The sequence below is a fragment of the Anastrepha obliqua genome, chromosome 1 (assembly GCF_027943255.1).
Source record: "Anastrepha obliqua isolate idAnaObli1 chromosome 1, idAnaObli1_1.0, whole genome shotgun sequence".
Lineage (NCBI taxonomy): Eukaryota > Metazoa > Arthropoda > Insecta > Diptera > Tephritidae > Anastrepha > Anastrepha obliqua.
The window spans coordinates 78,678,868-78,698,251 of NC_072892.1; the positions used below are offsets into that span (position 1 = coordinate 78,678,868).

At 36.6% G+C, this 19,384-nt stretch overlaps 1 protein-coding gene across 1 annotated transcript in view; it reads left to right on the forward strand.

Annotated features, from left to right (window-relative positions):
- Positions 1 to 19,384, forward strand: part of LOC129235478 (homeotic protein ultrabithorax-like) — a 109,408-nt gene that overhangs the window by 35,206 nt on the left and 54,818 nt on the right. The window contains exon 2 of the mRNA XM_054869348.1: positions 4,369 to 4,419. Within this exon, the coding sequence (XP_054725323.1) occupies positions 4,369 to 4,419 (51 nt within the window). The remainder of the gene's footprint in view (positions 1 to 4,368; positions 4,420 to 19,384) is intronic.

Consider the following 19,384-nt stretch of genomic DNA (forward strand, 5'->3'; position numbering starts at 1 on the left):
TCTATTTAATCACTGACAGGGGGCTCTTGAAATAAGAAGACACCCTCCATTTAAGAAGGTGGAATGTTATACCAAACGGAGCAAACGTATAAGAAAATTTGTCTCACTAGAGCTTTAGGAAAACCATTTTCTTCTGTAAGCGTAAAATAGCCTTTAAATTAGTCTGGATTTGAAGATTTATGTAGTCATTGTAATGCAAGTATTTATCCAAATAAATGCCGACGGCGGCCGCCTTAGCCGAATGGGTGTGTTACTACCACTCGAAATTCTCAGAGAGAATGCAGGTTCGAATCTCGGTGAAACACCATGTAAACATGTGGATGGAGTGAGCTGAAAGGGACAATTTTCCAGTCTCAAATTTTTCGTACTGCAAGCCGGAATGTCCGAGATTCCGTTGCCGTCGGGGACGGTCCCTCGTGCGAGATGAGATAATAAAGATAGTGCAGGCTTGAAGATGTATTTTTTTCTCAATCGTGGCTGTTAGCAAATGAGCTTGATTTAGAAGTAGATTTCGGGCTAGTTTATTGGGATGGCTCCCTAACGCTTGTGGGTATTTTTTGCTCAACCGTACTATTTTATCGGGTACATGAGGTATGCAAATGTCTCTATGAATACTTGCGTTCTTTATACAAGTATGGAGCTTCCTAATTATTCGCAAGGCTTTGGATTGTACTCTCTGAATTTTTTCGATATTTGAAGGCGTAGCAGTTCCCCACATTTCTATACCATATGCCCATATTGGTTTAGCATAGCTTTATGCTCGTACAGCATCACTTTGTACTCTAGAGGCAATACTGATTTTGAATTAAGCATCTAATATAGGTTTTTAATTTTGAGCTTGCTTTTAGCTACCCTTTTCTGCCACATGGGTCTTCTATCGAAGTGAATTCCAAAATAAATTTATTTTGGTATAACCACATTGTAATTGTAGGGCATGCTTCTTTCCCTAGACTAAAAATACAATAATATATGCATTTGGTTTCATAATTAATTATTAATTATTAATTTCCAGTGAGTTTTTATTTAGGCCAGCGAACAGCCAGTAGTTGCGAGACAAATCTCACGAATACAGTGGATGTGGGACCAATTCGAAGTTTTGTCATTGCTTTGGTTGACTTGTGACACGGTGTGTTGTCTTAATGAAAGAACATTTTTTTTTGCCTTGAAATCTTTGGAATTTCGGCTTTCAAATGCTCCAATACAATACTCACCGTTGATGGTTTTACGTATCTCAAGATAGTGGGTGAATATTACATCTCGCACATCGCAAAATACCGAGGCCATAACCTTTTCACCCGATTATTAAGCTTCCGGAGTGAAGTGATGGATCCATGTTTCATCCATTGTCACATATCCGGTTTATTACATTGAAATACGGCCAAGCACTGTTATCGTTAAACTGCTGGTTCATTTGGACTATTAACCTCTTCAAGAAAATCAGCGAAGTGCAATCCTACACACAGTTTTTGTTTTTCAGTTTTTTTTTTCTTTTTATATAAGAAAACGTTAATACATCGCGCATGCAACCTTTTCCTTTCTTTGAGAGCAATTAGTAAATTGTAACCCAGTTTAAATTTAACAAATATGATTTAAACTTATAAAGGAAATTTTCCGCGAACAGAAAATGTATATACAGTCAAATAATGCATTTAAATTAACTGTTGCCTCCCAGGTAACTTGTAAGTACGAGTAATATCTATACTGTTTTGCTAATATGAGTACTGTGACCGATACTTTGATTAAGTGCGTCAAAATTTCTTGCAAAAATGCCTTATAATTATGTAAACAGAATAATCAGGGGACTACTAAAAGGTGGTAATAGAGTAGAGTCCAATACATGAAAATAAAACTAATAGCTTTTTTAAGCTCTGCGTCCTTTTCCAACCTTACCAGCGATTAACAAATGGGCAATATCTCTCTACCATTTTAGATTTTACCTTCATTTCTCTTCTATACAACTGGTCTCTCTCCAAATCTTCCTTTCGTACACCCATACAAACTAGAAATGCCTTTTCTATCCAAAATAAAAATTGCTCCCAACTGCTGCCCTCAGCTTACATCGCCGCTGTTAACACACGGAAATATACTTATTGCAGTAAAAACTGTGCAAGTTCTTATCAAGGTGCCATGTACTTGTATATGCATATACATACATATAAGTATAATGCACACTCAAATATCTATCTATCATCAGCTTGAGTTGTGGCTGTTAGCAAATGAATAAAATTCGCATTAAAATCATTTTTATAGCGCACTTCAATGCCGTTGCACATGCCAGCAGCACTGTCACATTCTTCTCCCCCAAGACATGCACTGCTCTTTATATCCCGTACACATTTCCTCATCCATTGCCGCAGGCAAAGCAAACTATGATAGTAACGACTCAGAGAGAGAAGAAAAATGAAAAAAATGCTAGTCTGAAAAGCTAACAAGATCAAATATAATTTAAAATATTTACTACTTTCGTTTTGTACTCTCTGAAGGTGTGTTGTTGTCGGCTCTGCAGTATAGTCTTCTGTGGCCGTTGCTGCAGATGGAGTCAGCTGTTTAAGTCTACTGTGGTTTTTAATTTATCTCGTTTTTCTTCGCCATCCCTTTCCTCTCTTGGGAAGCTAGGTTGTTTGCAGTCTGCCTGAGTTTTATTGCTCATCAAATTTAGCTGATATAAATCTTAATTGCCGACCCAAATAAATACACCATGTGTATCTACAAGGTGCAGGCCATGTCTGGCCACGTCTCACTGACTGCTACATAGACGCCACTGCGCTTTCGTATCGTTTATCTTCAAAGCAGCGTAGAAAAATATGACTTTAGTTACTCATACGCTTTGATTTTCCCTTTTCTCATGAGCAAAGTAAACAAATATTTGCAAGAAATAGTGTTAATGAATACAATGTAAATATTTAAATGCTGACAAATTTAAATGGAATTTGTGCATTTGTTCAAATTTACATTTTTGCCCAAAAACAGTAGCCACTAAAATATGCTTTATGGCGTTCTTAGTCGATTTCTTATACAAATCTGCGAATGAAAACGTGTTGAAAATTCACATCCACCAGCAAAAATGTAAATTCGTGCTTAGCGCGCATTCGACTACTTTGTTATGAGCGATTTTGAATTTATTGTACAACCACAAATCATTCGTGACGCCAACACAGCGAAACTTCTCACACGCATTCGGTTATTTGTAGGTGTGTATGTATAGCACACATATGTATGTATGTATATACATTCATTTGTATCTTTTCACGCACAAGCGGTATGGAACAAGAAATACAATAGCTCACTATTGAACAACAGATAGAAGATACAATAACAAGTTCTAATATACATTTTTTTAAAATATGCTTATTGGGTGAAATTTTGATTTTAATAATGATTTATTTATTGTACTCGTATACTAATTTCGTGGTGGCCTCGGCTACTTTGCAGGTATGTTTTGCTGTGTTCGTAGCGTTGAAAACATTACCATAGCTGGCCGCAGGCATATTTAACTTTGCTTTAGCTCTGCCTTATTTGAGAACGGTTGTTCGGTGCCGAATTTGTACTTTAATTTATACATCTGTAGTGGAATGAATATTTGTTAAAATGTGGCTGAGCTTAATTTGAATGTACTTGTTAGTATTAAATATTTTGTTAATTGAAGGAAATATTTAAAAAATTGTTGGAAACAGGTAACAGTAAATAAATATTTTGTTATTAAAAAATAGAAAAATACATAAATCGCTATGCTGAGGCGCTACTCAAACAAATATTTCTCCGAAACTTTATTTCAAACACCCCCTTTCTTCACTATTTCCCAACACACTGCTGCTGACAGCTGGCAGCCAAAGGACGCCGTTTTCGGGGCGTCAGACACGGCCTAGCATATTTAAACACGTGGTCTATCGCAGCCACTAAATCAAATTTTTACACTCTACATGCCGCAACGCGTTCAACTTAGCACACGTCGCACTGCTCACTCTGCGTCAGTGCCTCATTGCCTCGCCGCAACATTCACATTTTTTTTTTCAATTTTCAAGTGCTGTGCAATGCGCTTGTGGCAGTAATTCCATTGTTTACATTTTGCACTTTTACGGTGTAAACATAACAGCGAGTAGGCATACAAATTCGGTAGACAGAAAAGCTTGGCAGTTCAGTTACGTTCAGAAGTATCCGTTACGTTGTTTGGGGGACTTTTAAACTCAAGTTTGGCGTCAAAAACTAACGGAAAAAAATGCAATCGGTGTAAAAATATTATTCGTTTAATTTTTAATTGAGGTTATACATACGTACATACAAATGTTAAATTGTGAAAAGTTTTGTACACAAACGATTATTTAAGCAATATTTTCTAAATCTACTTTGTTTACTCTCATCTCTTTTCAGGTAAGATAAGATCAGATTTAACACAATACGGCGGAATATCAACAGACATGGGTAAGAACTTTTCCACTTATTTTTTATTTTTCGCTTAAGTTAATTTTTGCATATGAAATCCTGGTGTTGGTAATGTAGACATAATTGCGTAGATATAATATTTATAGCAAAGAAATGCATTTCAAAGGAAAGTTTCGAAGGTAAAGAAAAAGTAAATGCGTATAATTGTTGAAATGGTCTCGTTGTGTTATAAAGGCAAATGAAGAAACATTCTGAAAGCAGCAACAAAAATTTGCTTGTGTTCTCATCTCATACTTACCTCGCTTCTTCACTAGTCACATGCGCTTCGATTACGGTTGGCTAGTAGCGCAAACATGTAAAAAGATAACCTGAGTGCACTGCCAACTTATCCATACCATGCGGTTATGCTTTGGCTTTTTAGTCGTTGGGTGGCGGTTGCGCACGCGCACTCACTTTGATAGCGATAATAGTTAACGCTTGCAACTTGCTACTGCAGTTTTTGATTTACTACCTGCACCGAAGTTCGACTACTGCGACGGACTTCACAGTGTTCTGTAAAAGGAATTGCTGGGTGGTATGTGGCGTAAGCGGCCGCGGATTCGAGCGGACAGTCGTGCGTCTATTAGCTGAAATAAATGTTGGTGTAGGCTAGCTCGGCCTTGTTACCAACTTCAATGCGCTGCACTTCAATTACTTATTTGGCTGTTGCTTTAGCTACTCCTTTTGATGACTGATTCAATATGCTAACTTATCTATAAGCGATACTGATGTCTTTAAGGAAGATGAGTGTGTAGCAACATGTAATTGTGCGTAATCTTGAAAATGGCTGAACAAAAATATTTAATTATAACAACTGGTACTAGTACCGCTATATATGGTATGTATTTATATATGTATGTGTTTATATATGTATGTATGTATATATGTATGTACAGTAGATTCTGTTTTTATGCGGTTTTGAGATAGTGCGGTTTTTAAAAAAATTTAAAAATTCATGTCGATCTATCGGGAATTGTATAAACAAGATTCTAAACCAGCTAAGCAAAAACTCATCATAGATTACATCAGAAATGCTAACCCTACAAGTAAGGAACCGCCTGCATCACCATCTAAATCAGACGTGTACATTTCCTCAAGTGACAAAAGTGATTTTACGCCAAATCCTAAACGAATGCGCAACATGCGGATATTGTCTGATTCTATTTCTGACGATTTAAATTTATTTTTCGATTCTGACGTTTCTTAAATAAAGATATAAGTTTCAAAAATACAATTTTCTGTTTATGCGATTTTATTTAATTATTTCAGATTCATGCGGTCTATGGAACGTATCTATAGTTATAATATGGGACTAGTACCCTTTTTTATGCGATTTTATTACATTATTTCAGATTTATGCGGTTCTTAGCACTTTTGAAACCTATCCATAGTTTTACTATAGAACTGGTAGCTTTTTTTATGCTGTTTCTTGCGGAACGTATATACCGCATAAAAACAGAATCTACTGTACTAGCACCTGAAAACTCATGGTTTTTAGTGTTTGAGATAGTGTTTTCCTACAGTATTCTGACGGAATATTATCTATTAAAAAAATAACTTGAAAACGAGTGAGGAAGTGCTGACGCTGGCCTGCACTAAACTCATATACCCACGCACATTTTAATACAAATAAATTTGAGCTGGCGTTTAGTTTTTGGAATCAATCAAACTCATAAGTAATAAGAGTTAAAACTTGTAACATCAGATGGATGGGCGGAAATTTAGTCTTAACATACACAAAGCAGGCGCGGTTTTCATTCGATCCCTATAATTTTATGTCGGATCTAAATGAGGTGGGAGCCACACTTGTACCAAGTTTAGTCGAGCTTTATTAAACCGTCATTGAGATACACGCTTTTAAACACAAGTAGGAGTTTCACCGGCCATTTTTCCAAATTTTATAATACTTGCGTCGTATTTATTTGTAGCAAATTTCAGAAATTTTGCTTTATATAAGACAGAGATATCATGTATTTTTTTTCTCTGTTTGGAGAACTACCATTATTTGGCAGGTGGACGTGGTTATTGACTGATTGCGCCCATTTTCTATACCCTTGAGGGTACCTTGGATAAAGAGTAATATATGTAACGGGTTTTGATCGCGTCATCGTGTTGAATGGACTGACAGACGGACAGATTCAACTAAATCGATTTCTTTCATGATTGCCACGATTTTGGTACATATAGTTTGTTTTCGGAATAATTTTTTAAAAACAAAAAATTTTGTTTCTGGTATTTGTAGCGATTTTTAATGGTACTTGTACGTAAGTTTGAAAATGCAGCGGCCATAAGATATTTTTAGAATGCTATATTTATTACATAATTTGTTTACGATAAAGAATGTTTACACATTGAATTATGCATCGTTCCTGCTGCTACGTTAATTAATTCTACTTCAAATATCTCAGATAAAGGTTGTGACTTTTTTTTATTTCATGGTATGCTAATGATTTAGGATGGGGTTTTTATGGAGAGTATTTTATGGCCGCCGTAGCCGAATGGGTTGGTGCGTGACTACCATTCGGAATTCACAGAGAGAACGTCGGTTTGAATCTCGGTGAAAGACCAAAATGAAGAAAAAGTTTTTTCTAATAGCGGTCGCCCCTCTGCAGGCAATGGCAAATCTACGAGTGTATTTCTGCCATGAAAAAGGCTCCTCATAAAAATATCTGCCGTTCGGAGTCGGCTTAAAACTGTAGGTCCCTCCATTTGAGGAACAACATCAAGACGCACCCCACAAATAGGAGGAGGAGCTCGGCCAAACACCCAAAAAGGGTGTATGAGCCAATTATATATATATTTTATGGCTAATTCAACAGACGCTTATTTTAATGATAGGAAAAAGGAAAATGTAATATAAAACTATCCTTATCTACAAACAACGCACACAGACGACACACAGAACCATTACAGAAAATAAAGCCAACTGCGTACGAAAAGTACTCCGCAATTGAAGTTTTTATATTATTCCTAGTATTTGCTGGCTCTTAACTCCCCTCAAGGCGAATTTTGTCCAATGTTGTTGAGCTCAATTTTGCAATTGTGCCAACCGAAAGTGATATTTAATTTTTTAGCGCTTCCAAAGTTTCGTGCTAATGTCCTCCTACAAGCCGAAATTAACCGAGACTCTTTTTTTCTCTTAAGAGTCCTCGGACCCCTGGTGGTGTTTCCAAAAATTTCCGAACACAACTTTTTCACCTGAGTCCCAATTACTTACCTTTTTCATTGTGAAGCTGACAATATTGCACATTAAAAGTAGCAAGAGAAATGGAACGCTAAAAGCATGCCAGTCGGCGAAAATATCTTATACATTTTCTCATAAAGCATAATTCCCAAATAAATAAGTAGGAGAAATCTGCTAAAAGTATAAATAAGACAATGCAATGAATAAAACTGACGTCAATCGGCATATTTTGTCAATAAATCCTTACACAATTTGCCCAAAAATTAGTAGAGCAGCTTAAGAAATACAAAATGTTAAAATGAAACTTGTTCAAATATTATAACGAAAACTTGCTGCGACATTCATAATTCATGAACTCCTGTCACAATGTTGGGTTCTGAGGTGACAAAACAAAGGGTGTGTTGTATTGCAAAGCAGGAAAAAATGTATGTACGTGCATAAGTGGGGACGCTCTTATGCTTGGTATCCTGATTGTTTATGTGTATTGAAGCATATGCATATGCTTGTGCATGCATGAGTATATGAACTTTGGCAATGCGGATTTTGTTATTTCGTCACATTTACTGCATTGCGACCGCAATACTGGCATAGAGGGGACTTTACATTGTGGCCACTATGTACATATTTATATAAATATATTCAACTTTAATTGTTCCAAAGGAAGGCAAGGGAATTCTGCTGAACCCAACGGTGATAGGAGAGTATGACCAGCAGGTGTTTATTTAAGGTAACTAAGTACTGCTATAGCTTTGTTAGGAATATTAGAAATTCGAATTGATAATACGCAAAAGACTAGATTGTGTATAAAAATTGGATGGAAAGCCTAAGTATGCTAAGTAAGTGACTGTGTTATTTTTTTATTAAATAAAATATGGGATTGGAAGTGAACGAGTACCAAACAATGTATCTCTTGCCGTTATAAATTATAAGTAGTAGAGGACTCGGTTGAATCAGGAACCAACACTAACACCGATAGCAATATCAACTTTAAAACCCAGTTAAGAATTGCTTTTGCCCATAAGTAGAGCTTTGGACTAAGTAGGCAATAGAAAAGTAAAATTATTCCCTCAACAAACAAAACTCTCTCCTTATAAACTTATCAGTATGCAGATGCGTGGGTAATATTCTCTTTCGATGAGGGGTCGTTGGAGTTTTCGAGCGATTTGTGATATTATTGCAATAGATATACCGACGTACAGTAGCAGGATTACACTGGATTACATACGTTGTGACTTCATTTGCTAAGTGATGTAGTACGAAGAGATAAAAAATGTTCCACTTTTAAGGCACTCGTTGCGGAATCCTCTGAAAGGAGAAGAAGAATAGAAAAGCCTCCCTTTTGTTTCAAATAACGGATGATACGGCCTTGATCTCATTTCGTATCTCTAATTGCATTCAGATATTGGAGGAAAAAGGAAATGGCGGCGCTTTTTCGAGCTCGGCCAAGATCATTAATCACGTAGCGCAAAGAATAAAATTATCTTAAATCTAATTTTAACTCAAAAATAGTTTGTTAAATCCATAACTGGGCGATAGGGATTATGATTACCAAATTATTTTAATTGAGTGACTTGGATTACGATTGCTGTGATTGAAATAGTCCAAAAAAAAATTACAGTGATCGTAATCTAAATTCGTTCGATTAAAGATTACTTTAATTGCAGTTATTCTTTTCCGCTTGTCGTTGCATTTCCTTTACTAAATATCGACTGTTGTTGTTGTGGTTGGTTGGTTGGTTAGAGTGGTGATTCATCCAGAATCCAACTAGCGCTTTCACAGCATTTTGTTGCCACATCCTCGTTACCAACTTGTTTAACAGTTATTTACAGCAAGACTATATCCAGTCTGTGCGGTTTAGGAACCTTATTAGGTTGTTGACGTCTAAGCCAGACTCTCGAACAGCGGTTGGCCAAGGGTTAACATGCTGTCCTTCCATAGGGCAGGGCATTCACAGAGGAAATGGAAGATTGCTTCCTTTTTCTTCGGTTGTTTACAACTCTGACAGTATGTGTTGTGAGGGATGCCCATTTTGGCGGCTTGTTCTCCGATAGACCAGCTGTTAGTCTACAGGCGTCCCGTCGACGATTGCTTGAGGTTGTAGGTGGGCCATAACGTCCTGCTGATTTTGCATTTCGCCTGGTCTCTCCATCTACAATCTGCGATTAGAAGGTATTTTAGAGAAATTGCATTCTGACCGCACCTAATGGTGTGAATACCGATTCTGCAAGAACGCTATTCATGGCAGATCCCCCTCTTGTCAGTTCATCGGCTTTTTCGTTAACTTCTATGTTCCGGTGTCCCGGGACCCAAATTAAGGTTACTTTATGGTTTTCACTCAAGGTGGTGAGGCTATTCCTACTTTGCTCCACCACTTTAGAGGTTGTTATAGCCGCGTCCAGTGGATTGGATCCCTTAAAAGAGAAATCCGTGTTTAGTAGCCTACAAGCTTCCCCAATTGCTAGTACTTCCGCTTGGAAGACGCTGCTGGTATTAGGGAAACGCACAGATTTTTCAATTAAAAGTCTATGAGAATATATACCAGCTCCAACACCCCAATCCATTTTACTGCCATCTGTATAGACTGTGGTATCGAAGTTGTTTAGAGAGAATCCCTTATTCCATTCTTCCTTAGATGGAAAGAGTGTGGCAAAATTCCTACTCAAAGTCACCGTCAGGACGATGTAGTCAGTCCTCACCGAGATTAACTCAGCTTGTCGCAATAATAGACTAGCGTGACCATAAGTTTTATCTTTCCGGCGACCCGCTTCTTTTAACCTAAATGCAGAATAAGTGTTGTTGTAGAGTAAGTACTAATAAAATTAACTGATATTAATATTATAATGGCAAATGGGTTTCTATGAGAAGCTATTTCATGGCACGGAGGTTAGCTATTGCCTGTCGAGGGGCGACCACTATTAGAAAAAACTTTTTCTTCATTTTGGTCTTTCATCGAGATTCGAATTTACGTTCTCTTTGAATTCCGAATGGTAGTCACGCACCCACCCATTCGGCTACGGCGGCCGAAAACAATGATATTAAGCTCTGGTCAAACCGGCTCTTAGATACCAGTTAACATATAAAACTTCACAACCCGACATTAGAAAGCGAGTTCGTATACAATTTTATTTGTCTTTCATAAAGAATAAAGTATTCAGAAGTAATATTTACAGTTCGCTAAAAAAATGTGGCCCCTCAATATTTTGACAAGTTTTAACTCTTTATTTATTTATTTTTTATTCAAATATTTTTGTTTTATTAAATATAGTTATTTCTATAATAAAGACCAAGCTCAAGTTTCAAACTTTGTACAAGAATTATGATACTTCGACAAATTTTTAGTCAAAATTTAAAAAAATGGTTCGCAGTTGTATATCCCATTAAATTTCAATACAATAAAATGCAAGTTTGAAGTGGCTCAAAATTTTCATAAATTTTGGATCATTTCTATACGCTGACGATGTTGCATATTTTCTCCATACAAAAAAAAGTCGTGGATTTCTTATGCGCGCGCTTCAAGGAAAGAAATTATAAAAAACCAACGGAATATTCTAGCAACTTCACAGTTGCACATTTCATAAGCTATAAAACCCCAAACCCAGTTTAATTAATTAATATTATATTAAATTAAGTCTGATTAAAATTTTGTTGAAAATTTGTCCAATTTTTTCAAGTTTTTTGTATAAAGTATGAAATTTCGATTTACGTTTTTTATAAGACAATAAAGAAAAATGTGTAATAAATTAAACACAACTGTAGGGGTTCCATATTTTTTTACGGACAATACATTTTGTAACATTTCGGTACCGCTGTAAATGAATAGGCGTTGTTTTTGACGCTGGGTTTTCCTTTGCTAATCACTTAAGATCTATTCCAACTTAGGCTTTCTGCGTCATTATACGCGACACTTTACACGTTACCAAGAAAACGCTTCATAATTCTCTAGTGATTTCCAAGTTGGAATATGACTCAGTAGTTTAGAATCCGATTTATATTGCTTATTACCAAAGGACCGAGCTGGAGCAGATAAGCTTCTATATTCCTAAAGAGTTTTTTTCACTTCCAGTTGAATTTAAAATGTGTAAATGAAATTATTTAAAATAAGCCCTTATTACTAATTCTCTTACTGAACTTAATAGTATTTTTAATAATATCGATATTGGTTTCGCTGGATCCCTATTTTATCTAAGCATTTTGTGCCTCTAGTCGATAAGGCTTTGTAACCAGGGACTTAATAAATGAAATGAAATATCATCGTGCGTGTAAGCTTTTCAACAAGGGCTCGGAGCACGGAAAGCTCAAGCCTTACCCGAAAAACTAAATTGCATTACGTTGCAGAAAAGACGTGTTTATGATATACGAGTAGTTGAAGACTCGCTTACGCAATAACGTTTGTGGAGAAGAAGCTAAAAACAATTTTTTTTACTTTTAATTACCTTTTAATACGAATTATTTAATGTCGGAATTGATCAATGACCATGCAATCTATTCACAAATTTAGTTTGCGTATTGTCGTTGCAGGCAGGTAACACTCAATTTGATGTCTGCTGTTCTACTACAATACTTTAATACATTCCGACTCAGTGCCCATGAATTATTAAAATTATAGTGTAACACTCCAAAACAACAAGAGTGAAATACCAGAAACAACGACAGAAATCGCAATAGAACATTGTCGCTTATGTTTATGTTGTGCCAAGGCGAGTCCGCATCGCACGAGCTCTCACCCCACCCATCTAAAGGCAAATATGTGCATGTACAGCAATTTATATTGTATTCCTATATTTGTTAACCTGGCCAAAAGGGGACGTAGCAAAAGGGTTGCTTGCCAACGCATGCAATGGCACAACATAACTGTTATTATTATCTTTTTTGTTGTCGCCATTCATCCGTTAGCTTGTTCTTACTTTTTATGCGGTGTTCATTGCCCTGTCACATAGACAATCACACGAATGTGTTTAAGGCCTGTCAACAGGGACGAATGGAAATGTTAAATGATTTTGGAATTGACTATGCAGCGATTGAAGAGTGTGTTAGGATCGGTCGGCTGTTGTGCCAGTGACCCACTTACCAAAAGCTGTTGACTGTGGCATTGAGCTAAGATGTATTTTGCTACATTATTGGCATTTGAAACCGGCTTTAGTCGATAAACCTTACACCAACAATTAAAAAATGAAATATTCATTATTAAAGCCAAGTGCTTTTTTATACTGATTAATGTTGATCCTACTGGTTATATTGAAGCGAAGCGAACGAGCAAACAACCCTCGTAACAACATGTGCTAATCATTACAGTTACAACAACAAAGCTTATCGTTGTAGACAACAATAATGCTCGTTGTTCCCACAAATAATATTCAATTAACAATTTGAATATTAATTTATTACCTAGGCTGTAAAAAATAAAATGCAAAACAAAACGTATGTACGCCAATTTTTGTGCGAAATGCGCAACATCTGCAAGAGCAACAAAAATGTACGCATGCCAATGCCGGCTAGTCACTTCGGTCGCGTGTTGAGCCCCTACTACGAGTGCAGTGTCATGTTGGCCATTGTTGGGTTGATGTAGCTGCAATACAAGAACAACAACAACAATAATATGAACTACCGCAGCAACAGTAGCACACTACACAACGTGTTTACATCGCAAACTAGACGTCACTAAAAGCAACAGCAACAGCAACAGATACAGCGAGAAAAACTCTGGCAGTGGAGTTGGCATTCGAGAGAGGTGGGAAGCACGTTGTATTGTTGCAAGCTGCCCTTTTTGCGGCTGCTTTCGCTGTTTTCGTTTCGTTGTTATTGTTGCCATCCAAAATGCCCGCAGATGCCCTCCTCTCTTTATTTCCACGTGTTATTCGCTTGCGACCAAGAGTTTTTGAGTTCTTACCTTCCTTTTGACACTTGCAACGAAGTGCTTGTCACATATGAATGGTAAGTGATGCATGTAACCTGCATGCTGGCCATACTCACCTTGCCCTCAAGTCCCCGCCCTGGTGTTTGCTTTCAAATTTAATTCTTGGTTGACAATTTCGTCGGCACTGCCTACTGCTGGCTGTCGGTTGTCGACTAGCGCGGACCAACTTGCAACACCTTTGCTTTAATGTGCCACAAACACGACATATAAGCGCGGATGTAAGAATTAAATTCAATTAACTAGCCATTTCATTTTCATGATTTTATGAAGGCTCCCAACAGTTAAATGTCATGTTCAAAGTCGTTGGCAATGGAAGCCAAAGCGTAGACGATAATAGCGAATACTTGCGGCGATAACGGCTAAATACCATCTCATCGAATACGCCAAGCTGAAGCTATGAGTCGTGCTCTCATTGCTACTTAATTTTGCGATTTACGATTTCAAAAAACTTTACGATTTCGTTTTGCTTGGTGTTCATGTTTTCATAAATTTTTGTGATGGATATATACTGATTTTTACTTTATTTCAGACAAAGTAATCGAGCAACAACAAAACGGCTATGGTTGAAGTGGATTGTGTTTTCAATGGATTTATTTTCAAAATTCGCATTCGCATTTCAATTATTTGTGCTATAAACTCATTACATTTATTAGATTGAAAACTAAACCTATATGATTGTAAAAAATGAAAAAACACTTTTTTAAAAAGAGTTTCAAGATTAATTTTTTAATTTAATTTTTTTGATTTACTAATGCAGCCTTGACATCGCATGCCGATTATCTTAACAGGCCCGTCGTCGAAAAAGTCGATAAAACCACAGAAATAATCGAAGTTGCCCATGCCGGTCGTAGCATCGCCCAGGAGCTAAAGATCGACCATAAAACAGTTTGCGCAAAATAAAAAATAAAAATAGTGGATTTCTCTTTCCCCAAATTAATATAATGGCTAATCATCCTATGTTTCCATTTTGTTTTATTAAAAATTGTGTGGTTAACTTGTATGCTACATTTTTCATACAAAAAATCGACGAAATTGGTCTAATTAAATCACAAAAGAAAAGTTTTTGGTGTCTTGAGGGGACAACACCCAAATATATATTTATTAAAGAAATGAAACCAAACTTAATTTTAACCTTAGTAATGCAAAGTTATTATACGGAGTGCCATTCGGAATTCAGAGAGAGAACGTAGGTTGAATCTCGGTGAAACACCATAATTAAGAAAAACATTTTTCTATATTAATAGCGGTCGCCCCTCGACAGGCAATGGCAAACCTCCGAGTGTATTTCTGTCATGAAAAAGTTCCTCATAAAAATATCTGCCGTTCGGAGTCGGCTTGAAACTGTAGCTCCCTCCATTTGTGGAACAACATCAAGACGCACGGCACAAATAGGAGGAGGAGCTCGGCCAAACACCCTAAAAGGGTGTACGCGCCAATTATTTATTTTTTTTTATTGCAAAGTTATTTCAAATCAGTATTCAAGTAAATGGAACTAAATGCCGATTTTATAAATCGCTTTTTATACTAGTTTAGTCCATTCCTCTTCATCCCACCGTTTCAAAAGCAACCAGTTTGGACCGTAAATATTTTGCGAATTACGAACATCCGAGCAAGCACATGTGCGATTTAAAAAATATGTCGTGAAATTTTCGCGAGCTCGCCTCTATGACTTTGTGTCCCCTGAAAAGAGTTTCGACAAATAGTTTAAGGTTATAAAGCCTTTAGTTTTTAATAAAGCCTTAGTTCTTTATTAATTCCTACAAGTTGAGATCGTTCCTCTATTGCCAGTGCTAAAAGTGCTGTGAAATTAAGTTTCATAATTTACTGTTTTATGAAAATTACAAGGTTTGCTTTCGAATAAAACGATATTTATGGTTTCCTTGCATGCATGATGCTCTGGACTTTTATATATATTAACATAGATCATCCAATGGTTAATCCAGTCAACCCACTAACTCAAAGTTGGAACATTTTCACATTCCTGCTTCTGGCATAAGGGCGACCATATACGAGCATACAAGTGCAGAGGTTCTTCAAAACCAAAACCAAGATCGTACCTATGTTTGAAATGATTTAAAATTTAATAAATTAAGCAACAAGTTATTATACGAACGAAAGACGTTTGAATTTCAAAAGGACAACAAACTATCCTGAGTAAACATCGAGCAATAATAATAAATTAGCGCATACACACTTGATGAGTCCAAGGTCTGTGTACTGGTGCTGTTCTACTTGTACATATCCAAGCTTATGCCGGCTTTGTATGGCAGATGGTTTGCATATATATATATTATATATAATTGGCATGTACACCCTTTTCGGGTGTTCGGCCGAGCTTCTCCTCCTATTTGTGACGTGCGTCTTGATGTTGTTCCACAAATGGGGGGACCTACAGTTTCAAGCCGACTCCGAACGGCAGGTATGGCTTAAATACGAACCCTTTTTATGGCCAAAATACATATCCCCACTATGAGAAAAACCTTTTTAATGTTTAATATTCACTGTGTGCACCGAATCTAGGACCAAACACCTATATATTAGGTACAACCAAATTAAACCACAGCGGCAGCAAAGGAGACCAAATACGAAGCGAAGAATAATTGAGTGGAAAATAAAACAATATTCTCGTACTTGTGTGAGGTACTATAAGCAAAATTGTGCCAAAAACTATTTGAAAATAAACCAAAAGTACTTCCCATATACTCGTAATACTCAAAATTATGAACATTCACAGACACTCCCTTTGAAAATGTTTCCATATCAACGAAAACATCAATAAACATTTCGTTGGCATTATTATTTACTCATTCATATATGTATGTATGTATGTACATATCTGCGAAGCAAATAATTGTGCAATTGTGCCATTTATGTTGCAATAGTCGATTGTCATGCAATGCACACACATACATGCACATTCATAGTTCCACCTTTTGCTATAATCTAGACGAAATAAAAGCAAAATGAAGAAGAAGAGGAGCAGCAATAAAATAATGGGAGTAGAGTGCAGCGTGGAACATCTTTCACGAGCGAACAGGTGCTGCTGTAAAAAATGCTACAATTAATCATTTCACTTTAGCAGCTTGACGACGCGCGCTGCTCCAGTACGCTGCTGAGCAGACGAGTGGTGGTAGCAAAAAGCTCGCTTAATGTTTAACAAGCGCAAAACGCCTGTTAATTATCACCTGAGAAGATTAATGTTCACTTAATGTGAGTATGCAGAACAAAACACAAAAAAAAAAAAAACAAATGCACGCCGCTATAGTTGCCGACTAACTCGCGCATTTTGCGCATTCACAGTTGCTGCAAAATATAAACCGTTCACTATGAGAAGATGCATCCACGTGTTGTGGGTATTGCGCTACTCCGAGCTGTAGTGGATGCAGGCAGTCGTCCTCTGACGATGCTCAGATGCCACACACCGACAATTCTGGTCATCGCTTCAGAGTTAGTTGTAAACAATTTGCTCGCACTCTCAGCGCTAACCTCAGTGATTATGGTAGGTATCATCATAAACAGCAGAAGCTACCACTGAGTACATAAAGCACAAATTATAATTTGTTTTTGCAAAAGGTAAAACTAAAGCAATAAAACCAATTACATCATATGAGCCAAATCTAAACTGTGCGCCCTCTTTGCCGTTGGAGTTTTAGATTGAAAGCAAGCAGCCGACTTTAACACTTTCACTCACTTACACTTGGCCTCCTACTCAGCTCTGCTGTAGGTACTCGTACATTCCACAATAGTCAATATTCGTTTTTAAAAATTTATTAACTGCCAAAACGACAGCAGCAAAGCCAAAACAAAGCATCACACCAACCATTACTGCATCATATTGGCTAGAATGTTGCGAAAACATGAAACAAATATCGATTAAGGTGAGGCAAAGTGCGTCTGGCTCAAATCGCCGGCGGTAAACTTGTTTCTGCTGCCACCATCACCTTCGATTCAGCTCTGTGGATCGCTGCGATGCGCATACAGGAGCTGTTCTTAAACTCAAAGATCTGCAAGCAGGAAATTTTAAATATATGGTTGTACTTTCATATATGTGCGAGCATGGGAGTATAAGTTTCATACGCACATAATAAGGTGGCCCTTTTGTTTTTCAAATATTGAAAAGTAGAAGGTAATTATTGAATGAAATACAGAATTTGAGAACAAGAGAATATAAGTGTAAATTAGTAAATATGTTTTAAGCGTTTGTCTGAAGTATTGGAATATTAAAAAAAAATTAAATTCAGGCGACATAGAATAGATAAGGCTGAGGGCTTTCGAACCAATATTTGAACTTTTTAATATTTTAATGCTTTGGAATTTGTGGTTTATTGCTATTTTGGGGTATTATGAACATACAAACTAACGTTAATACTTTAAGCACAAATTTATTATTGACGAATTAGGAAAATATAAAAGATGATGGATTGAACTTAATTAGATCGGTAACTTACTTCCGCGTGAATTTCATTGAAAGTTTCTGGTAATTCTAATATCATCAGAGAACCAAATATGCAACTATGAGCTGCAGAGAATATATGAAGATTTATATCATCTTATTTATCGTTTTAATTTTTTATATCTGCAGTAGAGTTTGTAGCCTGGACTTTGGTGTCGTAGAGTTTTCTTTACTTATTTCTTTATTTAACCAACAAACAAGATGCCTACAGACTAAGTGGATAATATAAATACGTACATATAGCCTAAGAAAATATTAGAGAAAGCTTCATAATTAGAGCCTCATTAGTGTATTCTTTATCACGGTTACAAAATGCGGGACCTATGCAATTGAAAAAAAAAATCATAGTTGCCCAAAGATATTAACTCAAGTATCTTGTTGCTACAACTGTTTAGCCGAATATTGGATCAACTGAGCGGTAAATTTGTGGCTATGCCAGCCTCCTACATCTATGTCACCGCATAAAATAGATTCGATCAGAAAATTGGCTTATTGGTTTATCAGAGTGCGAAAAGAAAATCATACGACGTGAACTTCCAAATTCGGAAGGACCTCTTTCTTGTTTTGTTTGCAAAGAACCATCAACACTTAGAGCTTAATTAAGGAGTCCAACCAAAGGTACCAAATTAGATGATGGAAAAGTCCAGCAGATCTGATAATTGGAAATATTAAAAAGAAATGTGGAAAAAGTTAAAGCACACTTTGGTATTTAAATATAATAAAATAAATAAAGTTATTCCTCAAAGTCGATTCGATGTGTCAACTGGAAAGCTATTCCGCCATCTTCGGCTGTTTTATAATTTTCGTGAAGCGACGGCATTAGAAAATACTTGGTTTTTGTTCTTCATTTTTAACTCAAGCACAAGAATACTCGTTTGAATGTGAATATTTTTTTATTAGCATACGACTTATAAAATTGAAGTTTAAATATTTTTTACACCTGCTTGCAAGCGTCTATAAACCATACTTTCTTAACTTATTAAAGCCCCTAAGAAGTAATAAATTTCATGGTGCGTGTTTTGCTTACTTGCTAATGATAATAGGTTGAATTTTTTGAATTGAGTACAAGAAACACTTAAAAATTATGTATTAAATATATTTAAATCACTTTCTACTTTTCACGAATGTAATACAATTGTATGTACGCACGTACACGTATGTATGTTCACACTCAAAGAATCAGCTATACACTTCCAATGATTAATAACCGCCAAAACGAACAGTGAAGAAAAACCTGATTTGCGGCTGACACTCTGCCAACAACGGCGGCCATCATGGTCTCCAGTTTACACAGGGAACAGCTGATCGCCGCCACTCTCAGTTGTAATCTCGTTGAGCGACATCAAAGCGCGCCACTTCGACTTCAATTCCACGTCTTTCCGGCACAAAATCTACGCAGCGAATGAAATAAAAA